This window comes from Vicugna pacos, chromosome 18, assembly GCF_048564905.1.
Source record: "Vicugna pacos chromosome 18, VicPac4, whole genome shotgun sequence".
NCBI lineage: Eukaryota > Metazoa > Chordata > Mammalia > Artiodactyla > Camelidae > Vicugna > Vicugna pacos.
The window spans coordinates 22,905,402-22,930,451 of NC_133004.1; the positions used below are offsets into that span (position 1 = coordinate 22,905,402).

A 25,050-nucleotide genomic window follows, 5' to 3' on the forward strand; every position below is an offset into this window, starting at 1 on the left:
TTGTGCTTGTCCATCACCTGTCCATGGACACTTGGCTGCTTCTGCCTTTGGGTGCTGTGAATAACGCTGTTGTGAACAAGCTTGAACAGGTCTTCAAGTCCCCGTCTTCAATTCTTTGGGGTATACACCCAGGTGTGGAACTGTTGGACCACCTGGTAACCCGACTTCTAACTCAGGGTGGGGGGGGAACTGCCATCCTGTTTTCCATAGTAGTTGCACCACTTTACCTTTCTGCCAACAGACCTGAGTGCTCTGATCTGGCCACAGCCTTCCCAAAATTTGTTATTTTCTGCTGATTGGACAAGTCTTCCTAATCCTAACGGTGTGAGGCGGTTAGCTCGCTGCTTCAATTTACATTTTCCTGGTGACTAGTGATGCTGAGCACCCCTTCATGTGGTTACTGGCCACCAGTGTATCTTCTCTGGAGCGATGTCTGTTCAAGTCCTTCGCCCATTTGCGTATTTTTGTCTTTGTTGCTGTTAGTTGTATAAGTCTTCTGTATTTTGGATGTTAACCCCTTACAGACACACAATTTGCAAACATTTTGTCACTCCATTGGGTGCCTTTTCACAGTTGACTGTGTCTTTAATCTGGCTCCTAAATCAGGCAATACTAAAAAGCTGCTTAATAAATTGAATACCAAAAAATAAGCTTTAATATCGTAGTAGGCGCAGTGAAAAGCAGGGACAGTGCAGACAGACAGAGAGGAGATGAGGCTGAAGAGAACGTGAAGACAGTGAGGGAGACGAAGAGGCCGACACTGAAGGATGTCCTTCTGAGGATCTGTGTCGTCCATGTTTTTATCCCTTTCGGCGGAGATATAGCTCAAGTGGCAGAACACGTGCTTGGTGTGCACAAGGTTTTGGGTTCAGTCCCCAGTATCTTCCCTAAGAATAAATAAACCTAATTACCTCCCCCTACCAAAAAATATTATCCCTTTCAAGTATTCAGTTTTAGTTTGGCCATTTCTTGCCTTTACCAATATTCATTTAAAAAGCACGTCCTATTCAGGACATGCCTACGAGTCTCTGCTGGTGGCTTTCCCAGTACTTCTGGCTACTTCTGGGCCAGGCGTCCTTGTAGGAGTTGAAAATTCTGAAGGGAAAAAGCCACGGTTATTTCAGTCTAGGCTGAAACCCACAAATGACAGCACATTTTAAAGCAATCAGGAATAAATTCAGACTCCTGGCTGCAAGGTCACTTCCTAATTCAACTCAGCATAGGCCCCATCTTCACACCCCACCCGACCCCCGCCGTGATCTCACAAATGCTGAGTGTTTCTCAGCCGTTTCCTCTTTTTTATTTTGTTCCTGTTGAAATGACTTCAGTGAGTACCCAGCATATCTAGCTAGCAAGTAGTGTGGCCTGTGGTGGGTGGAGGAAATCATGAGGCCGACTTCTGTTGGAAGCTGGCTGCTGGCATTGTTGGGGGTTTCTGTGAAGTACCTGGGCTAAGCAAGGTCACATTTTTAGCTGGTTCTTCCCAGGGCATCGTAGTCTGGGGTGCTTTTGGCTAGCAGCACCAGAGTAGGCTGTTTTGATACTATGTAGAAGTTAACATGGTTTAAACTGTGGATTTAAAGAGGTTTCACATCCTAAACCAAGTGGCAGAACCTGAAACAAATGTTTCCTATCAAATATTTTTCAGTGAGACAGTTACTACTATAATGGAATTACATTGTAAACCTTTAATTTCTTTGTATGTGTAGTGTCACTATGTCCAAATTACAGCTGTCAAGAACCTTCTGAAGCGTTTAGGAATTTTGTTTCCTCAAGGTAAGTTTTTGTTATATCCCATTCAGTAAGCTCCCACTCACTGCTTTTACTCCTATATTTAGCCAGGAAAAAAAAAAAAGTTAAAAAACAGTGGTTTCCCTCCTAGTGCCAAACAGGTAGCACAAAATACCTTGTTTTTAAAAATACAATGTAGAATTATACTGGATATGCCCCTGAAGTAAGAATTCTGCCTAAGAATAAAAAGAAAAGTTACCACTTTTTGAAATTACTAGATGAAGTATCAAAAAGAATTCATCATTGCCAAGTGACCCAGCACTGTAAGTACTTTTAACTTGCTGCTGGTCTTGACTGCTTTATGGAAAGACAAAATGACAAAAATCATATGAAACAAATCTGTGGAAACTGAGCTACATCCGAGTGGCCACATATGATTAAAACAAAAGGCTGTCTGGCTCTCTCACACCCATAGAGTTAACACAGATCTGTAACCGAAGTCCCTTCTGAGCCCTGGGACTGTCTTCAGTCCCTGCCTGTCTTGAGGTTGAGGCTGACAGGGGAGCTTCTCTCTGGGCTGAAATGAGAGACCTGAGCTGGCATTTCTGGGGAGAGGTAGGGCCCTCTTGCCCCAGCTGGTCTCCTCACCTCACCCTCGGGAGCACACATCACAGGATGGCAGAGGAAGGGGGAGCCAGCACCATTCTGTCCATTTTTCTGTCCATTCTGACATTAAAACGGGAACATGAGTCACCAATTACTACAGATTTGTCTTCAGTGTTAAGAAACTGGTCCTGATGGTTTCCTAAGAAAATACCGTATGATATAAAATAACCACACTTACTCTCCCTTAACTAGGTTACCAAACAGGTTTCCGCACTGCGGAAGACAGGAAACTATACAGATTTCCAATCTTTCCATTTTACAGGGTTTTCGTTAATGTTCAAAGACAGTTACTGGTGAGGATTTCCTGCAGAAATGCAGAAACCTTGTAAGTCACCTCTCACCCTCCCCGCTACATCCCATCCTGGAAATTAGCTAAATGATTCTGGGCGGTTTTGCATAGTTTCAAAATTTCAGCCCTCAGAATGTGAGGGACTTGAAACTGCCCCTAAGCGAACGTACTTCACAGCAAGCTGGCGGGCGAGGCTGGCCGCGGCGCGACCAGCGCCCCCACGGGCGGCGGCCCCGCCTTCCTGCTCCGCTTGGGCTCGCGCTCCGCCGGGAGGCCCCGCGCACGGGAACAGCAGCGGGCCCGCGGCGTTAGAGCGCGGGAGGGAAGGGGTACAAATGAAGAGTTTGTAACTACTTTTTCAGATACACAAAAAGGCACAATTGTAATCTCTCTCTTCATAAATTAGTGACAGACCCATAATAACCCAATAAGGTTATCTGAACAAGTGCTAAATATAAACACTTCTTATCGACCGTCTATATCCCTGTCTTGATTAAAAGTCTTCCGTGAACAGGAAGCTACAACTGCCTCTCCTGCAGTCTGTCTGCAGCACAGAGACGCTGCTCGGGGTTGGGCAGCCTGTGCTTGGCTGCCTGTCTCCGCTGGGCGGTCTTCACAAATCTGAGCAGATTGGTGACGGCAGCGGGTGTCACTCCAGGGATACGACTGGCAGCCCCAATCTGGGAATAAACCACAAGAGAAACACCCATGAGCTATGTCGGGTACAAGCAGACCAGCTTTCCCCCTGAGACCAATCTCTGTGTTACAGTGTACAGAACATTTTCAGAACTATGATCTTAATGTATCTTCAAAATAACTCCAAAAAGTCGATAAAGGAAATGTTGTTAGTATCTTCATTTTACAAACAGGCTCAGAGACGTTAAGAAGACTTGTCCAAGATCATGTAACTAGCAGATTGAGTACCTACTTCTTCTTTTCATTTGGCTGATATAACATCACTAGCAGTGTGCCGGGCAGTGCCCTATAGTTTAATTACTATTTCTGTGGTATATTTTACAGTGAGATGCATGAACATCCACGCTAAGTGGTAGGAAGGCTAACGGCCTCATAGCAGTTCGGGTCTGTTTTGCCACCAAATGAGTCTGCAGCAAATGTCTGTCAGAGCTTTTCGTACTTTGGAATTTTGGATACAAGGTGAACTCCAATGCCCAGTGCTGTCCAGCTGAACTTTCTGAGATGAAGGGGACTTTCTGCAACATCCTCACTGTAACAATGTACCGTTCACTGTGGGAGCCAGGAGCCTCCTGTGGCTACGGAGCACCTGAAATGTGGCCAGTATGAGTGAAGAGCTACCTCAGGTTTTATTTACTGCAAACAGTCATATTTGGCTAATGTCTCTCACACTGGGCAGTGCAGCCCGTGACTGTCCACAAAAACACAACCCAGAATGAACAGGGATGCACAGCCATAAAACCAAGGGCTTCTCTGCCTGCTTCCCATGGCGGCTGTTACTAAGAATTGATGAAATCACTCCTCCCTTTAAAAAAAAAAAAATTCTGCAGATTAAATTTTTGGTAAATACCCCTTCATAAACGACGACAAAAAAAAAAAATCCAAACTAAAACCAAAAGCCCCCAAAACAAAATCCACTGCCCATTAAACTGTGACACACCATCAATTTTTAAGATAACTCAGAGATGTAAAAATGTGTCTCAGAATCAATAAATACAGCCTACCAGTCTTCAAATATTTGTTAGTACAAGTCCAAGACTATATACTATAGCGTTTTTAACAGACATTTGCAGCTGGGCGCTCACAGGCCGGAGCAGGGGTGGGGGCTCTCTGGCCGCCTCTTCCTCCTGGCAGCTCCCAAGGCAACACTACGAAACCCCAGGTAGGGGCCTGCGAGCATCTGAAAACCACTGACACGTGTTCCATTTTAACCTAAAGTCGTTTCCTTTCGGTTGTGCACATAAATGAGTTTGCCGGATGGTTAAGCACACGGTTGGGACCAGAGAATCATTATAACTAACCCAATTCCTGACTCCCAGTTACTTCTTTTAGCCTAAGCTTCTCCACCTCTCATAAAAACATACCAACATTTGTCATAGAAAAAGAACGTGGACATGAGAGGTTAAGCTTTTATGAGGAAATACAATATGAGTAATGTGGCCACTGTAAACCCAGGTTTTAAAAACGAAAGCCCTGGCCCCGTGTGGCTGGCTTCTCACCGTGCGAGGGCGGCTGAGGTGCAGCTTCTCCCGGACTTCGCAGGACAGCGACACGTCCTTGAGACGCAGGTAGTCCAGGTCCTCGGGCAGCTCCAGAGCTTCGTCTCGCTGGACTTCCTTTATTTCTTGTTGCTGATGGAGCAGTGCTGATTCATAGGTGGCTGACGAACAAAAGCAGCATATTCGGGTTATACGAACTGCTTGCTTTCTGCAGCTGTCTGTGACTTACAGAGCCTCTGCACACAGGCTCTCATGCAACACTCAGCTCAGCACCCCGAGACGGGGGCAGCTGCCCCTGTCGCAGATAAGGCCTCTGAGGCTAAAATAAAGAGAGGGAGGGTCCTGCTTGTTAACTACAGCGTTCTGCCTGGCAGTTTACTGCCTGGCCTTTTCATTTCAAAAATCTGGAAAACTGAAAGTAAAAAAAGAAATTGCTTTCCTCCTCTGTGCAAATTTTGGTGAACATTTCCCTCAGTGGACTGTGGGTCTGAGTTTTAAGTCCTAAAGATATATCTAAGAAAATGGTTTTCTGCCTTATGTTCAGATCAAACTATAGTTTTAAAAAGTAAACCTTCTTAGATGATAAGATAAATAACTAAGATTTTATTTCGAAGTGAAGTTAGAAAGATAATTCAGCAATTATTTTGTAATTAAATCTTTCTGTTCTTAGAAAAATAAGCTCAAAACCCGTTTTAAGAACTAAACTGAGGTGGTCACTGTCATGTTTAAGAACCAAGTTTCCCCAGGGGTCCTGGCTGCTTCAGCTTCCATCACTGGACTGGCAGCCGGGAAATCCCAGCCCTGAGCCTCGCTGCACCAGGGGATCACCCTCTGCTACATCATGACCCTCTGGCCTCAGCCGCTTTGTCTACAAGTCAAGTCAAATCAAAACAACTGATGCTGCATTCCATCAGCTGAGCCGATGACCTACGATGGTCTTTAGGGCAACAAAGGCCTTGCAGTCAGACGTGCGAGGTTCCAGTCCCAGTTCGGCCACTCGGTTGTGTGACCTTGGGCAACCTATCACTTTTCTGGACAATTAAGACATAATGCTAATTAAGACTCGTCCTTCACAGGCTTCTAAGTATCAAGCGAAATCATGCATGTAACAGCTTAATACAACACAGAACAAATTAGGACAACAAGTTGTAATGAAACTCCATGATGCATGAATAGACTCTTTATGGTTCCCAGAACATAAATGAGGTGGTGATGTGCATGTTAAAGGTACATTTAATCTTCTAAATATGCACGCAGCAAAAGAGAGACAACACAGAGAAGAACCTGAAGTTGATGTCTACCCTCTAGAGACTAGTCCAGTGACCTGAAACCCACTGATGCGTGCTATTTCACCATGGCCAGCTTCTTTCAAGCATGGGTGTAAGTTAGAGCCTTTGCATTCTACACGCCAGAGTCTTTAAAGAGCGCGGCAACACGATAGCTACCCCATGGCTGGAATCAGGGTTTCCCGTGAGAAAGTCACAGATAATTATTCTGGATGATTTGCTGGACAAAGTAAAACTGCAAACCAAGTTTTAAAACAGAGAAGTTAACCGTCTTTCCGCAGATGCTAACAGCCTAAACATTCAATAAAGTAAACTTTACTTAATAGAAAGATCACATGTTGAAATAAAAGGTCAACATTACGTTTCCTACATGAGTGAACTACCAGCATCTGGTCAGTTGTGAGGATGACAGGTCATCCCCTTGGGTCAGCCCACAGCGCAGCAGGTGACAGACGTCTGTGGGACTGAAAGGAAATGCCGGCCCCAGGAGGAATGCTGGTCTCCCAGGAGCTCCAGGTCCTCTCCTGTTCAACAGTCCTTCATCCCCTGCTTCTCCTGCTCTCCCCCATCTATTCTGGTCCCTGCCTCTTTTTCCACACAATTTTCCACTCAAGGGGAAAAAAAATCTATCAAAATGCAGAAGCTGATATTCTCAGTAATGTTTGAAATTTTTTTGTAAAGAAAAACTTGAAAAAAAACCAAAAAACTACACCTACAAAAGTCATAGGTGGCCTTCTGGCCAGTACACTGACCACAAGTGTGAGAGCTCAGCGTGTGTTATCACATACAGGGGAGACTCTGGGTGTCTTTGCCTGATACTAAATACGTATTTCTTAGTGGGAGAGTATTCCACTGTCAAAGCCAAAGACAGTAGTGTTTTTCTCATTATTAGAACATTAAATAGGGAAAATGTAAAAAAAAAAAAAAAAAAAAAACAAAAGAAAATTGAGCTCAACAGTACTGAGCGAGCTCTACAGTAGCACTTTCCCAGACTTGAAACACACACTCAGATCACCTGGGGGTCTTGCTGAAATGTAGGTGCTGCCTCAGTGGGTCTGGGGTGGGGCCTGAGATCCCGCATTCCTAACAAGCTCCGGGCAGCTCCCCCTGTTCCCCAGGACCCCACCCCCCATGACCGTGACCGCACCAGCCCTATCTAACCCACTCGTGCTGCGCACAAACGGAAAGGGGAACAGAAGGGCACCCTCTACCTTCTATTTTCAGCCTCTCGGCCAGCTCTCTGCACTCTGCGTACTTCTGCAAAGGCGCTGGGGCGACCGCGGCCAGCAGCTCCATGTGGACTTCCTCATACTTCAGGATGTCGAGAGCACTGCAGACACACGAACCTCTCGTTAGTACGGGGTCCAGGCGCATCAGGCAGACTGACAACAAGGTTCCTTGGAAATAGCACCAAATCTCAGGACAAGTAGTATCAAAACTCCTAATTCTTTCCAAGTCCAGGGGTGAAGGCAGCAGCACGCCCAGAAGCAGAGCCTGTGACCCTCCCCCGCTCCCCTCCTCGGGAAGGATGAGCGGTTGGGAAAGGTGGCAGTGCAGTGATCCATTCGCCCTGGCTTGTGAGGACAGACAGCCTCTGAATTCCCATCTTGGTCGTGTTAAGCCCACGTCCCGCGCTCGCTAGGGACCAGCAGAAGGAGAGCCCCTGCCTTTTGCTCTGACTGCAAGGCACTCTGCAGCGTCCCTCTCACTCTGCCTGGGTCCCACAAGGCCTCACCGATCTGTACGGTCTCCCTACATTTACTGCCTGTATTACTTTTATTTTTATCTACTTTGATCTTTCCCCCTTTAAAAAACTATGTCCACCTAAAACCAAGTACACCAATTAATTATCAAGTTAGCAGAAGACAGCCCTGCCCCTTCGGAGGTCTCGAGTCTCCCCAGGCCTCTGCAGACGCTGGCTCAGCGGCTGCTCACCCAGCCCGGGACTGGCTGGAAGCGCTCCCCCGACAAGGCACTGGTCAGCTCTGCTCCAGGACATGAATTAGGTCACCTGCCTTCAGAGGCCTCATTGGATAAGCTATGGCGAAACCAAATAACCCTAAACGCCAAGAGGGACGGGGCTGCCCTTTCAGAAATTACAGAACATATTGGAATACACCTTCTAATGACTAACCCAAAAAAGAGCTACCTTGCAGTATGAATGATATAATAAGGTTCTTAGGAACACATCTCTGAAGCAAAAAAGCTCTGTATTAATGTCCTTTAGACTCAGAATCCATATAAGCAGAATGATAAAAACAAGGACAAAAAGAACCCCAAAATGTAGCTAGGGACTTCTCAAGAAAGTCCAAAGGATTTATAACACCCTGCCTAATCAGAGTGTCTCTGCTATAACTCACAGGCAAGACAGGACCAGTGCAATTGCTCCAGGCCTAAAAGAGAAAGCAGGTAACTAAGTTTCTTGGTTTCTACCCACTAAATCTCAGGAAAGCCGGAAGAACTCAGTGGGAGCCACGGAGGAAATTAACTAAAAAGTAAAAATAATAATTTAGAATCACACATATTTTTAATAGTGAGTAAAGAGATAAGTTACATCTAAAGGAGTCTGAAAAGAAGCCAAAAGTAATAGCTGCATCAATCAAAATGTGTGGGCAATGTCTCTCTGAAATTCTTTCATTTTTCTGTAAAAAGCGAGAAAGGCCTATGTTAAAAATGCTTACCTGAGAGGTACACCTCTATCAATACTTATAGAAGCCTCTGGGATTAAGTTTTTCCATTTAGAACTTGACAACTGAATGGATTTTAGCACAGAAATGCCTTCTTCCAAGGAAGCCTTCATCTGAGAGGCTCTTTCGAAGCGTTGCTGGGACACACAGCCAGCTTCCTCATACCCTGGAAGGGGGATGGAAGGCTGTCAAAGAGGAGGAAGCCTTGTGGGGGAGGGTGTAGCTTAGTGGTAGAGCATGTGCTGAACATGCATGAGGTCCTAGGTTCAATCCTCATTAAAAATAAAGAAATAAACCTAATTACCACCGCCCCGCAGAAAAAAACCTAAAAAACCCCAAAGAATTAAGGAAGTCTGGTTGCAGGACTCAGCCGGGAGTCACCTCGGAGCGTGAGCCTGCTGTCGGCATTGTCGGGGCGCAGGGACAGACGGAACTCAGCTCGGCTGGTGAACATGCGGTACGGCTCGCTGGCGCCCAGAGTGGTGAGGTCATCAACCAAGACTCCGATGTAGCCTTCCGTCCGGCTGACGACAAACGGAGGCTTGCGCCTGACCCGCAGACTTGCATTGATTCCAGCTATCACTCCCTACAAGAGGACTGAAATGATTAGAAGGCCATTATGAACTGAAGAGAGCTACCCCACTTGGACACTACCTGGAAACACAGTGTGGGCAGTGAGGGAGCAGGCCCTGCACAGAAGGGACAGAACAGAGAAAATGTGGTCCCAAATCAGAAACAGAGTAGGGCCAGGGTATCACCCTAGGATGCTGATTCATTGTTCTCACAAGTATCCAACATTTCTGATTACCCTATGGGAGTCACCTTTTAAAAAAGTCTACCTGTAAGACTGCTAGCCTTTTCCTATTTACAAGTAAAAATAACATATTTCCCACTTAAAAAGGAGTAATAATAATTTTCAATAAAGTTACATTAAAAGAACTAAATTTGTTTCCCACTTCAGAAGCAGTATAATAAGTCAAATCAAAATATGCCATCAGCTCTAGGAGCTCAGAAGACAGTAAAGCACAGTGTTGTATACAGCAGTGCCTCCACCTACCCAGAAGCAGAAGCAAGTGCTCCATTGCGGTCATAAGCTGTGTCTAAGAACTATGTAGCTGTCCCAACAGCTGCCAAGAGGAGGAACGCGTGAAACAGTCCTTTCCTGCTCACAGTTCCACCTGAACCAGCTCTTACCTGGGCAGCAGCCTCCTCGTAGCCGGTGGTGCCGTTGATCTGCCCAGCGAAGAAGAGCCGCTGCACCAGCTGAGTCTCGAGGGAAGGGCTGATCTGACGGGGGTCCAGATAGTCATACTGCACGCCATAGCCTGGCCCGAGGAGAAACGGCGCAGGGTGAGTACAAACGGCGCTGGATCTGCCTCCAGACAGAGATGCCAAGATGACCATTAATTAAAGGCTCTTCAAAAGCGAAGCCTAGTTTAAGTGCACAGGTGCTGGGCTCTGCTCTCTGAGGCTCTGAGAGCACGGCTGTGGCTGGGGTCCCCACACTGCCCGCCAAGTGGTGCTGAGCTCAGGCCATGGGGCAGCGGGGCCTCCCTCTACCTGGCTGGACCACCTTCGCTTTCTCCAAGCCTCTGATGCACGTGATCACTTTCTCCTGCAGCTCGGCTGGGAGTGTCATGGATAATCCCTGGGGGTAGATGAGGTCAGAATCCAGTCCTTCAGGCTCCAGCCAAACCTGATGGCGACGGTTTGGGAAACGTAAAACCTTTGATTCGATGGATGGACAGTACCTAGAACAGGGCACTGGAATTCAGACTTGGATGAAACAAACAACAGAGGGTTGACGTCACCGTTCTCAGTTCTTGTCCTTACCGGGGCCCTCTTGTGGTCTCCTTAATATGACTGTTAAGGTGAAGGTTCTCTAGGACGATCTCATCCACTCGAGGGTCGGTGTGAGTCAGGTAACATGGCAGCTGATCTTCCGGCTGAAACACAGGAACTGGATACCACACCACTCTGCTTCTGTATAAGTCTGCCTCATATTCCAATAAATTCTACCCATGATGCACACTCACTTTTATAGACACGAAATCTACGCAAAATGCCAAATATTAATAATGATGAAGTGATCTTGACAAAAACCACCCAAAAGATGAGCCTAAATTTAAGTAAGCCTCCAGATCTACCAATTTACGGGAAATACAGAGGATGCAGGAACATGTTTAAGGCACCAGACAGATGAAACCAGACAAATCTAGAATGTGGGAAATTCCAGAAGAAATGACTCAGTTTCTTCCACATGTAAATTAAAAAAAAAGGGAGGGGGCCTGTGATAAGACACATCATTCAATGTAACATGTGGACTTTTCTTGGTTTTTGATTCAGATAAAACAACTGTAAAAAAAAAATTTAAAATAAGCATTTTAAAACAACTGTAAGAAACAACTAGGGAAAATTTGCACTGAATATCAAATGATGTTAAGAAATTATCTTGCTAGCTGTGATAACAGTACTGTGGCTGATTTTTATAAAGTTCTTATCTGTTAAAGACACAGACCAAAGTATGAGTAAAATGATGCGATATCTGGGATTGTTGCTTTACAACTCAGCAAGAATAGGGTCTGAGTAGAGCTCAGTGGTAGAGCGCGTGTTTGGCCTGCATGAGGTCCTGAGTTCAATCTCTAGTGCTGCTGTTAAGGGGGAAAAAAAAGGAAAAAACAAAACTCAGCACAAGAACAGGGTGAGGGGTAGAGCTCAGTGGCAGAGCACATGGTTGGCATGCATGAGGTCCTGGGTTCAATCCCCAGTGCCTCCAAAAAACTCAGCAAGAACAAAGTGTTGAGAAAAAGATGAAACAAGAATGTCAAAAAATGTTATTGAATCTGGGTGATGGACACATACAGATTCATTATAATGTTTTTTTTCCCTACTTTCTGTAAACTTGAAAATGTATAATAAGTTTAAAAATATACACACTAAGAAAGTATCATCATGTTTACATTTTACCAAAGTAAAAATATAAAAGCGATTTATTCAAAATAACAGAATATTTGGAGCCACTCATCAGGATAATACTCACCAGAAACTAGGACCGTCAATTATTAGTCCTCTATTCTAAACACACAATATACATTTTTTTTTTAAATTCAAAGGATAGGCAAAAGTAGCCTATATCCTCAAAAAATGTCAGTACCGTGAAAGACTGAGGGACAGTTCCAGATTAGAGAAAAATGACAATCAGATGCAGTATCCTAGATTGGGGAAAAAAGGTTAGCACAAAAAAAATATTGGGACAATCAGCAAAATCTCACTATGGATTTTATCTTAGATAACAGGACTGTGTCAGTGTTAAATCCCCCGACTCCCATCACTGCACTGAGGCTACGTACGGGGGTGTCTTGTGATCAGTTGAGATGCAGATGAAGTATTCGCAGGTAAAGGGTCACGATCTCTGCAATTTACTCTTAAATGTTTTAGGAAAAGAAAAAGGACTAAAAATAAATGTGTATACTACTGTTTTATACATTAAATATACACATGTATCTATATGTCTACATGGAGAGAGGGCAAAATATTAACAATAGGTGAATTTCAGTGGTTTACAGCAGTTTGTTTTAATAGTTTTACAACTTTTCTATAGGTCTGAAATTATTTCAAAAAGTTTAAACAGGCAAAGTTATCACAGTAATGAAATTTGACAATTCGGGGGGAAAGACCTAAATAGCCAACTCAGCCTATGCTTTTAAAGATCACTTTTTTGCACTCTAATAGTGATGGAAAGTGAATTGTCACCAATTGAAAAAAGAAAAAAAGGAAATGGTCGGTCTGTATCCTCTGCGTAAAGCCAGGTTCTCATAAATATCTCACCTTAATCCACACTGTCTCATTGATAAAGCTGAATGGTACGGATGGATCGTCTGGTGTCTGCTTGTTAAGAATGCTGAAATTAACGGACTCTTTGGTGATCCGGGGTGGAGTCCCGGTCTTCAATCTTCCCACCACAAACCCCAGCTTCTCCAGAGTCTGAGCCAACCCTACAGAAGGCTGATCCCCTAACCGTCCTGCGGGATGCGTCTCCAATCCAATGACAACCATGCCTCTCAGGAACGTGCCGGTCGTCAGAACCACACTCTCCGCATACACCGCGCTTCCATCCACTGCAGGACAGGAAAGAGGGTGAAACTCATGCTCTAGCACTCTAATAGTGATGGAAAGTGAATTGTCACACTTTCCACAGAGTTTCCACAGAGCAAACTGGAATGTGAGCACTTCGTAGCAGAACTACAGAAAACCAGTTGTTTTTAGAAACTTGAAAAAGATTTAAAATCAGTAAGAAGGCTGTATGTTATCAATCTAAAGAATCCAAGAACACTGAGGGGAGAGCATAATGTGTTATGACCAATTTACATGTTCCTGAAGAGTTAGTCTCAGTTAATTTTTTTAATTAATTAATTTTATTTTGTCTTCAAGTAGTGTTTCTTAATTTCTATGTATACAGCAGATTGTGCAAACTATTAATCTTTCCACTAGAATAATTCAGGTTTGTACAGGTGATCATGAAAAGGCCAATAAGGTCTATTCTGTGAATACAGGTATATTAGTTATCTATTGCTTTATGATAAGTTGCTCCATCACTTACCAGCTTAAAATAAAAATTTATTATCACAGTTTCTGTGGGTCAGGAACATTAATTCTAGACTTCTGGTGAAATACGACAGACTACCTCAGATGATTTCTTCTCCCTCCTGAAACTCCAAGAAAATGAAATAAAGGGGCAAAAAAGATATGAAACCACAAGGACATGTAATGGGAAAGAACTTGTCAAAAGATGAGAAATTTCATATACTCTGGGAAGACAGAAGGAGGTGGGAAGAGTGAGACCTGATGTGCAGAGGAAGGAGCCCGGAACTCAGGAACCTGGAGAGACCATGAGGACAGGCAACTAACTGGCCTTTAAGGGCTCAGGAACTGGGGGATGGAAACGGACATGAGAAACACAGGCCTGAAGGCGGGGCTGACAACGGGAGAAACAGCTGAAATTAGCACGTGATGGTTTGTCTGCAGACAGATCCGTCTCACAGGAAGATGTAGGTTAGGTCTTTGGGTGACAAGGAGTTACTGTTTAACGGGTACAGAACTTCTGTTCTAGGAATGGAGAGTGGTGACAGCTGCCCAACACTTAAATGGCACTGAATTCCACACTTAAAAATGGCTAAAATGGTAAATTTTATATTATGCATATTTTGCTGTAATAAAAACTGTGTTGTTTTGGCCCCATAAAATATAAACAGGGTCCAAAAATGGCATTTGAAGATAGTAAATTAAGTAATAGATGTATAAATAATTTAAAGGTTAAAAAGTCTATGCTAATAAAAATAATATAATCATTAACCCTGGAGTGGAAAAGAGGCAGGGGAGAGAAAAGGAAATGAAAATAAAACTAGTAACTGTTCACAGAGGGAAGTCAGTAATCAGACTGTAAAAACTGACAGAAGAAAGAGAAGATTAAATATATAATATAAAATCATTCAGTTATTAAAGCAATCACAGAACACAAACACAAACTTTTAAGAAAGAAACGTAACTCTCCCAAGCAAAGCTAACACAGACCAAGTGGTTGGAAAAAAAAGTACAGAACGGCGTGTACAATATGCTACTGTTATGAGGGAAGAATATATATAAATACACACAGGTGCACCTGAAGACACAGTGAACGCACAGGCCGAGACCAGTGATGCTTCTGAGGGAGAAACCGGCTGCTGGGGGCACAGACGGGAGAGACCACCCTTCCCTCCGCCTGCTTTCTCCCCTTAAACTGTTCCCCGTGAATACGTACCCCCATGCAAATTAATTAGTCCATGATAAAAATTAATTTTACAACAGGGCAAAGGGGTCAGGATTTGTATTTTAAACAATGAGACCCCCTCACTGCGCCCCCCAGTACCGCCCCGCCTGTAGTGCTGTTCCCAGAGCACCAGCAAGCGGCCAGCAGGCCCCTGGCCAGAGCACCTTCTGCTCCTGCCGACTAACACAAATCGATGTTTGGGAGTTCCCCAACAAAAAGGCCAGTCCAACCCCTCATCACCAGATACAGTGTTGGCCAAGCGATAAAATTAACTGTGCACACACAAATCTTCCAATCATGTTTTAGCGCCTCATTTAAAAGTTGGAACAGACACCAACGTTTCCTAGACACTCGAGGAAAGAGACCCGGAAACAGGCATTGCAAATAGGCAAACAGGATGAAGAAATCTGGAGAAAACAACACATAGGTCAGAAGGAAACTTCAAGAATCAACCATTTAAGTCCTTAAATAGATTTGAGAAGATATTAAATTCAGAAACCAAAATCAAGATGTCAAGACAAAGAAATATCAAAAAAAAAAAAAAGACGCTGTTTATAAAAGAAAAACACCATAAACTTTAAAAAAGGATCTGGACAAAAAAAGTTAAGGAAATCTCCTGAAAGTATGGCAAAATGACAAGAAAGAAAAATAGAAGAAACCTGGAAGACCAATCCAGGAAGGGACAGGAGTTTCAGAAAGGGAACATGGGAGAAACAACTGAAAAACACACCCAGAAATCAGGGACAGGTTTCTGGGTTAAAAGGGGAACATCGAGTCTCCCACAATGAACGAAGACAACTAAGGGGCATCATTTAAACATTTCAGAACACCACAGGCAAATACAAGAGCCTAGAGGCTTTCCAGAAAAAAAAAAAAAGTCACATACAAAACAATTTAAATCACTCTGTGTTTAGTTTCTCAATAGCAAAGCTGGAAGCTAGAAGATACAAGAGCAAGACTGTCACAGTTCTCAGGAAAGAAGATTTAAACTAGAATTCTATTCTCAGCCAGATGAAGAGTCGTGTCTAAGGAGAGAATATATTTCTAGATGTGCAAGGACTCAAAAACCCTGCTTCCCGCATACCTTTGCTCTGGAAGCTACTGGGGGATGTGGCCCAGCAAACTGAGGCAGGGAGGAGGAGGCAGCCAATCAGGGACGATGTCACACAGCAAAGCAGGGAAAGGACATCTCAAACGACATCTGTGCACAGGCCGAGAGAGCAAGGGTCTGAGTGTCGCAGGCAGGGCGTGGGGGCCGCGGAGGCTGACGCCTCTGGAGGAAAGCATCAGAGGGAAGACCGGGGCCGGCAGACTGAACAATGAGGAAGTGACAGCTCCTCTGATGGAAGAGTCGGAAGTTTTCTAATGAAAAAGGTTGGTACACAGGACAAATGAACAAATGAAACATACTATTCAGATCTGCAGTGAACAGTATTTAAATAATCATAATAATTTAAATACTATCAACCAAATTTATTTGACGGATGGAGGGAAGGAAAGTGGGACGTTAAAGAGAGCTACCATAAAAAAGGTTAATGAAGTCTACGACTGGCAATTTAGGGAGTGAAGTATGAGCCCAGCATTTAGAGACGTGTAAGCGCGTCTCAGGAGCGACAACTCAGACAGCTGATGCAGTGAAGTCTGCAGCGGGACATGACAGACAGAAACTGTTTTCCCCCACACACTTAAATGCTATGTGATTTTTGTAAAACGGACGTGCATGTGTTATTTTGATTAAAAATACACGACTCACAAAAACGTACATGGGGGAGGGTACAGCTCAGTGGTAGAGTGCACGCTTAGCGCGCACAAGGTCCTGGGTTCAATCCCCAGTACCTCCATTAAAAATAACTAAATAAAAGCCTAATTACTCCCCCTCAAAAAAATAAAATAAATAAATGTATACAATTATCTTATAAAATATAAATTCAAAGTATTGAAAGTCAGAACTAAGAAAAAGACAAATGACAACAGAAATACCAGGAGGAGAACAATAATAAAAACAAACAAAAAACAAAAAAAGAAATACCAGGAGGAGAACAATAATAAAAACAAACAAAAAACAAAAAAAGAAATACCAGGAGGAGAAGACACACTCATGCAGGCTATGAAGTCCCACACTAACACGGTACAGGAAATGAAAGAAATGTGCTTTTTTCATACAGTTTCCCCCATCCATGAAGAGAAAACACAGTGATTTCCTGGGGTGAACAGAGCGCCCCCCTCCTCTGCTCGACGCCGCGCTCCCCCGGAGTCAGACACCGTTACCACCACCGGGGGGCGCACTCACCCAGCACGACGCCCCTGACGCGGAAGCTCCCCGGGCGCTGGGGCTCCGGCTTGGCTAGGAGGAGGTCCTCCACGGCTCCCTCCCGCACGGCGAGCAGCGGCGTGTTTAGGATTTCCTTCTGTCAAGAGAGCGCAAGCTGAAACCGAACAGAGAACCGGTCACCGCAGCTCTCTCCTGTGCTTCCTTGCCCTGTTCTCACCTGCATGTTCTGTTTATAGAGCTTCCTATCAATCTGAGCCCTCAGACCCCAAACGGCCGGGCCCTTACGCCGGTTTAATACTTTGTAATGCACGCCAGACTGGTCACAGATTCGAGCACACAGCCCATCCAAGGCATCAACTTCTCTCATTAAATGCCCCTTTCCGATGCCGCCAAAGGAAGGGTTACAGGACATCTGACCTAGAGAGAACAGACATAAAAAAATCTATATACGAGTACCTCATACACAGTTGAGTCCTGACAGGGAGATGCCTGTCCAGGTGAGGAGCATCCTCTCATGCAACAAAATAAAAACTTGCAGCAAACACTAAAACAACACGCCGAAGTCCCAGTGGGATTTAAGAGGTATTCAGGGCATCCTGGAAGACAAAGTAGTTTCTTTTGAAACTTTCCCTTGTGCATATTTTTACTATTTCAGTAGGTTTTCTTTTCCTGTTCAGTGAGATTTTGAAATCCTCACCTCATGAAACCTTCCCAAACAAGTGTACTTTTAAGAAGTCCCCTTGCACTGGTTCGCTGTTACAATCAATTAACTCTTCCATAAATACCATCTGCTATTTCTTATGCTTACTTTGCAGAAATAATTAAATGATAAGCGTTCTGAAAGTAGAACCACACTTTATACCTTCTCTTTAAATTCCCCTAGTCTTACTTGGACATCTAAACTCGAGTGGTTACCTCCAAGGTTTCTGCGGGCACTGGAGGGGTGGGAAAGCTATCTCAACGATCTGTGGGTCCATTGTGGTCAGCACTGAGCCCCACAAAAGTTTCCATGTTCTCCAGAGGGATGGCTGAACAGTGCTGTGATTAGGAGCCTGGGTTAGGAGTGAGTGAACGAGATCTGACTCAGTTCCTAGATCCACCACTTGCAAGCTCCATGTGATTTTGGCAAATTATCTAATATTCTGTACCTTCGTGGCCCTACTGGAAAAACAGGACTGACAGCTGTGGTGGATTATGTCTCCTCCTCCTCTGATACAGAATCACTGTTTATTCAGGTAAACATTTTCTCCTGTGAGGCTTTTTTAAAAAATTATTTTTTCCCAAGGGGAAGGTAATTAGGTTTATTATTATTATTATTATCATCATCATCATCATCGAGGAGGTACTGGGGATTGAACCCAGGACCTTATGCATGCAAAGCATGTGCTCTACCACTAAGCTGTACCCTCCCCCCTCCCATGAGGCTCTGTGTTGGGGAGTGTAACCTAAACTCAGTTTAGAGGTAAGTATTGATCTAAAAGTAATCATGGTAATCATGTTCCTACTTGCCAGTGGGTCTGGTTTAAAGGTAGGAAATAAGTCATGAGGGGTGAGCTGTGGGGGGCGATCTCTAGGAAACTCTTTATTTCTTTAAAGAGATACAACTTTCTTCTGCTGAAAGTTGTCAAACCTGGATGCAACACCTGGATCGACTGTAGCCATTTTGCAGTCATAAGACAGCTAACCTGAAAACAACCCAAGAGTGGCATACTGAAGATATGGAAGGAAGGCTGCTGAATTAACCAGGCTTAGACCTGATCTACCTGTAGACTTCTTGTTAGAAAATAAATTCTCCTCTTTGTTTAAACTAATTGAATAAGGAGTTGTTACCTGCAGAATGAGATAGCGTACAGAAAGCAATCAGCACAGTGTCTGGCATGGAGTAAGCAATAAACAACATTTACTAATAATTATTTTGATTTATATTTCCTACTTCAGGGTAAAATATTCTTTGCTTCTGATCTTTACCTTTTAAACATCACATGATTTTCTTGAATTGGTTTTTGTACATCTATTTTTCATCATAAATAATTTTTCATCACCAGCAACGTTGAAAAAAATTCTTCTATTTCCTTAAATGTGTAAAATATTACTAAGTATCTTACATGCATATCTTAGGAAAGTGCTCCCTACACTTTCTATAAAATCAATCAACATAAATAATGAATACTTATCCTATCATTGAGTTTCTAATTCAATATAGTATTTCATATACAAATGTTAAACTATTTTATTAAAGAATAAGAAGTAGAGAGGAGAGTATAATGAATCTCCAATCATCCAGCTCCAATCTTAGGTCTTTCATAGCTCTACTCACTTCGCTCTCTCCCAGGTATCATTAACTGTCAAACTGCAGACAAGGACTATTTTGTGTAGAGAAAAAATCATACAGAAACACATAATAATTTAATTACACCTCAAACATTTAAATTGCTTGTTTGACTTGTTTTGTGGGGAAGGTAATTAGGTTTATTTATTTTAATGGAGGTACGGGGGATTGAACCCAAGACCTAGTGCATGCTAGGCATGTGCTCCACCACTGAGCTATATAGCCTACCCCTGGAGATTGCTTGCTAATGAATAAATAACCAAAACATAAACGAGGTGTGTGGAATGACATCACCAACTATGATTTTTTCTGTTACTCTGTACCACTCTTTTTTTATTTTTGGAGTAGAGTCAATTACAATGTGTCAATTTCTGGTGTATAGCACAATGTCCCAGTAATGCATATACATTCATTTTCATATTCTTCCATTAAAGGTTATTACAAGATATTAAACATAGTTCCCTGTGCTATACAGAAGAAATTTTTTTTAAACATATTTTTATATATAGTGACTAACATATGTAAATCTCAAACTCTGTACCACTCTTAAGTAATCCTCTTCCCATTTTAGAGAGGACACATCACAGGTACTTTTAAGATAGAGCTCATAACCCAGTGGGTTGCCTGTAGTATTTGATATAGTTTGATATACACAAGGCTTTTGTTAAAAACAAACAAATAAAACAACGAATGGGGATGTATTTTCCAGTTCACCACTGCTGCCATTACTCCATGTTGTTTATACCCACCTAGCTTCATACATTTAAATTTATGTGTCTGCCTCTTGGATCAAATAAACTCGTGATCCCTGTTTTAGATACTGTTACTCATCAAACTGACTAAGCTTTTCACTAAACATGCTCATCGCATGTCTTGTTCACATCATTATAGAATAGATGCGGATCATCCAGTGAGGAGCAGCTCAAAAGGAAAAAAAAAAGGAAAGAAAGAAATTGCTTTTTCTTAGTAGCACATACTATTCTAAAAATGGCCAGTGTGGTTACCAACAAGAGCAGTTTTGATTCCTTTTTCTTAAAACAATTGCTTCTAAGGAATAAAAGCATTTCCTACTGTGAAAAAAAAAATCCCCAAATGAAAAAAACAAAATGACTTAGCTTTTAATTCACTATGTATCCATTAATCTTTTAAAAAATCTCTGAATCTCACTAATTTCTGAGATCTCAAACTTTCATCCTGAGAAATGAGTCTTCTCATATATAGGAGGAAAAAAAAGCTCAAACTAAGAATAAATTACTGAAATTCTACCACTTCCTTACATCTCTAAACTAAATAACTTCTAGGCACTTTATTGAATTACTGTATAATATGCCTATTTATAAAATTTACATTTTTGAGAATCAAATGCAAAGAAATCCTTGTCTTACAAGGATGTCCACTCTTGTCACTTTTATTCAACACAGTTTTAAAAGTCCTAGGCACAGCAATCACAGAAGAAATAAAAGGAATCCACATGTGAAAGAAGTAAAACTTAACAACAAAAAAGTGAAACTGTCCCCTGTTTGCAGATGACATGATACTACACATAGGAAGTCCTTAAAGACACCACCACAAATCTACTAGAGCTCATCAATGAATTCAGTAAAGTTGCAGGATACAAAATTAACACACAGAAATCTGTTGCATTTTTATACATTAACACCTCTATCAGAAGGAGAGATTAAGGAAACAACCCCATTTACCATCGCGTCAAAAAGAATAAAATACCTAGGAATAAGTCTACCTAAGAAGGCAAAGTACCTGTACTTTGAAAACTATAAGACATTGATGAAAGAACACAAACAGATGGAAAGATATACCATGTTCTTGAATTGGAAGAATTAATATTGTTAAAATGGCCATACTAACCAAGGCAATCTACAGATTCAATGCAATCCCTATCAAATTACCAATGACATTTCTCACAGAACTGGAACAAAAACATAGTTAAATTTGTATGGAAACACAGAAGACCTCAAATGGCCAAAACAATCTTGAGAAAGAAGAACAGAGCTGGAGGAATCACGCTCCTTGACTGCAGGCTATACTACAAAGCTACAGTAATCAAAACAGTGTGGTACTGGTACAAAAACAGACACATAGATCAATGAAACAGGACAGAAAGTCCAGCAATAAACCTATGCACTTATGGTCAATTAATCTAAGACAAAGGAGGCAAGAATATACAATGGAGAAGAGATAGTCTCTTCAACAAGTGGTGATGGGACAGCTGCATGTAAAAGAATGAAATCAGAACATTCTGTAACAGCATATACAAAAATAAACTCAAAATGAGCTAAAGACCTAAATGTAAGACCAGATGCTATAAAACTTCTAGATGAAAACGTAGACAGAACACTCTGATACAAACTGCAGCAATATATTTTTTTGAACCAGCTCCTAAGTAATGGAAATAGAAGCAAAAATAAGCAAATGTAACTTGATTAATCTTTAAAGCTTTTGTACAGCAAAGGAAACCATTAACAAAATGAAAAGACAACCCACAGAATGGGGAAAAAAACTGCAAATAATGAAACTGACAAGGGACTAATTTCCAAAATATACAAACAGCTTATACAGCTTAATATCAAAAAACAAACAACCCAATCAAAAATGGGCAAAAACTTAAACAGACATTTCTCCAAAGAAGATATCCAGATGGCCAACAGGCACATGAAAAGATGCTCAATATTGCTAATTATTAGAGAAATGCAAATCAAAACTACAAGTTATCACTTCACATCAATCAGAATGTCCATCATTAAAGTCTACAAATAATAAATGCTGGAGAGGGTATGGAGAAAAAGAAATCCTTTTACACTGTTAGTGGGAATGTAAATTGGTGTAGCCACTATGGAAAACAGTATGGAGGTTCCTTAAAAAACTAAAAATAGACTTACCATATGATCCAGTAATCCCACTCCTGGACATATCATATATTGGGAGAAAACTATAATTCGAAAGACACAGGCACTCCAGTGTTCATAGCAGCACTATTTACAACAGCCAAGACATGGAAACAACCTAAATGTCCATCAACAGAGGACTGGATAAAAATGTGATATATCTATACAATGGAATACTACTCAGCCATAAAAAGAACAAAATTATGCCATTCGCAGCAACATGGATGGACCTAGAAATTATCATATTAAGTGAAGTGAATCAGACAGAGGAAGATAAATATCATATGATATCACTTATATGTGAAATCTAAAAAAAATTGATACAAATCTTATTACAAACCAAAAATAGTCTCATGGACATAGAAAACAAACTATGGTTACCAAGGGGAAAAGGGCAGGGGAGGGATAAATTATGAGCTTGGCATTAACAGATACACATTACTATATGTAAAATCGATAAACAACCAGGATCTACTGTTTAGCACAGGGAACTATATTCAGTGTCTTGTAATAACATATAATGGAAAAGAATCTGAAAAAAAAAGTATGTATGTATATAACTGAATTGCTTCATTGTACACCTGAAACTAACACTGAAAATCAACTACACTTCAATGAAAAACAATATTTAAAAAAAAGAAATAACAAGGGAAATCCTTGTTTAAATTGATGAAAGAAATATACGTATCAGTGCTGAGCCCCTCCCCATAGAGGCATAAAAGTTGAGCATGCCACTCTCTTTGGCTTAACTCTCAAAATCCTTCTCAACATAGAACTGCACAAAGCTACCATTCACCCCAAATCATTTATAACTGGAATAAGAAAGTCTATTGGTTACCTCTGGTCTTAAACAGGGGCTACTAACATCCCAAGTGTGGTACTAGTACTTGGGGTGGGTAATGGTAGTAAAAATGTACAACTAAGTCCATTTTTCACTCTACTTAAGTCAGCTATGTAGAAAAGCTTATAATAAAGCAAGACTTCACATCTGACCACTTAATATGGGCCAGGCACCGTTCCAAACAATTTGCATGTATTTTTTTACTTAAACATACAGCAACTGGATGAAGTTGGTATTATAATTTCTATTTCACAGAAAAGAAACTGAGGTTTAGATACACTGTTCCATGTCCAACGTCACTTAGCTAGTACGCAGTGGACCTGGATTAAAATTCAGAATATCTAACAATTTCTTTAATAGGCAACATTCTCCACGAAGTGCATATGTGATACAACACAATAAACAGGCTCAGAAAGCTTTTCACTTTTGTCATGAAAGGCAAAAAATAGTTTGCAAAAAAAGCATTATTCTTTAGGTTAGTATAAAATTTCTCTTTCTGCCTCTGACTTCATTACTGGCAGATGGTAAGACTGAATCACAGCAGGACAATCCCTGCATTCTGTAGTCTTATGGGAAGTCCAACCTTTTAAGCCAAAGCTAATCTTTCTGAGGCCACACAGAAATACTTGATACTCCACTCCATCAAATTACCTTAAAAATGAGACTTTGATTTTTAAGATAGAATTGTCATTTACTAAAGTCATCCATAAGGGTTATTAAAATATCTCTGACATCTATTTATTTAAAGAGAAAACTTAAGTCACAGTGTGTTGGTATAAAAATAGGAATGCGCGTTTCAATGAGACTTCCTTCGTCTCTGACAGAACTACATTACTTACACTATTTAATAACCAGCTTGTTCAACAGTGCTTTTTTGCTCATTAGATTTTTAAAATTATTATTATTGGAGGGTAGCACCCATTCTTTACGGTTTTAAAAATGCATAATAAGCAAAGTATAACTTTTTGGGTAATCCTATAGTCTCTCTCCAAAAGAATTTCTGTTAACAGGTTGTATTTCTCCACCATTATGAGATGATGGTTATTTTAAAAAGTATTTCAGTACATAAGTATGTGATTTATTAACAATTTTCACAAAGCACAGTTAACATTTCAATTATTGTTCATTCTTAAGTAAAATGCAGGAGGAAAGCCACAGACGTGCATCATTTACAAGGTAGCATCTATCATGATAGCGGTCTTGCTTTAAAGTATAGCCGTTCAATCGCTACCTATTAAGTGCAAAAAAAGCTGTCGGGTCCTAAGCACAAAAATGGGGAATAAACATCCAGTAGAAATACAGAATGCAATAAAAAGTAGCATCATTCTTCAAAAGGGCTTCCCGAAACCTCGAGAAAAACACAACGGTCATTTAATAAACGGTTACTAGTAATGCTAATTCACTCCAGCAAAGCAATAAGCTAGTAAAGAGCAAACGGCCACAATGAAATAAGGTTATCTTCTAGCATTCTCACAATTTGCCCCTTTCCCAAGGGATCTCCCTCCCCCTCCCCCCAGTAACTTTTGTCAGCAGCACCACAATCTGGGGTCCACAGAGCAGCCTAGTCCGGAGTTATGGCCCGGGCCCGCATGACCTGCAAACACGACTCAGGCTAAGACCACAGGAGTAGGATTCTCACCACCTTTAAGGTAGTAGAGAGGATGCCCACATCAGGCGCTGGGAGGGGGAGGATGCTGGCAGCTTGCGTCCCACGCCAAGCCCCACTCCGCGCTGCTCACCGATCGTGTCCACGCGGTGCGTGAGCAGCAGCGTCCGCGAGCCGCACCGGGCGGCGGCGGCAGCGGCCTCGGTCCCAGCGTGTCCTCCGCCGATGACCACCACGTCGAAGTGCGGAGTCCCGGGCGCCGCGCGGTCACCGCTGAACCGGGCGGACGGAAGGTGCTGTTTGCTGAGGGAAGCCGCGACCCGGCGACCGCAGCCTTGGAGGGAGAGCATGGTCGGAGAAACGAGTCAGCCTAACTCTGAACCTGATGCGAGCGAGGCGCCAAGTTAGGGGACGAACGTCGTCAGGGCGCAGCCATCTTGCT

General features: G+C 42.2%; 1 protein-coding gene and 1 non-coding gene across 3 annotated transcripts; both read right to left on the reverse strand.

Annotated features, from left to right (window-relative positions):
• Positions 1–624: 624 nt before the first annotated feature.
• On the reverse strand, positions 625–25,050 carry MTO1 (mitochondrial tRNA translation optimization 1). Of its 2 annotated transcripts, none has more exons than XM_006204342.4 (12): positions 24,742–25,050; positions 17,147–17,346; positions 16,948–17,065; positions 12,680–12,969; positions 10,685–10,797; positions 10,412–10,602; positions 10,046–10,176; positions 9,233–9,437; positions 8,846–9,017; positions 7,376–7,494; positions 4,879–5,039; positions 625–3,366 (listed from the first exon to the last, which is right to left on the reverse strand). In XM_006204342.4, the coding sequence occupies exons 1-12, from the start codon at positions 24,956–24,958 to the stop codon at positions 3,205–3,207; spliced, it is 2,079 nt and encodes a 692-aa protein (XP_006204404.1). In that variant the 5' UTR covers positions 24,959–25,050; the 3' UTR covers positions 625–3,204. The 2 variants fall into 2 exon arrangements, with proteins under 2 accessions (XP_006204404.1, XP_072798726.1); XM_072942625.1 differs by having other exon boundaries at positions 10,046–10,227.
• TRNAA-UGC (transfer RNA alanine (anticodon UGC)) lies at positions 18,267–18,339 on the reverse strand. Its single transcript has one exon. It is a non-coding gene; the product is annotated as a tRNA-Ala (tRNA).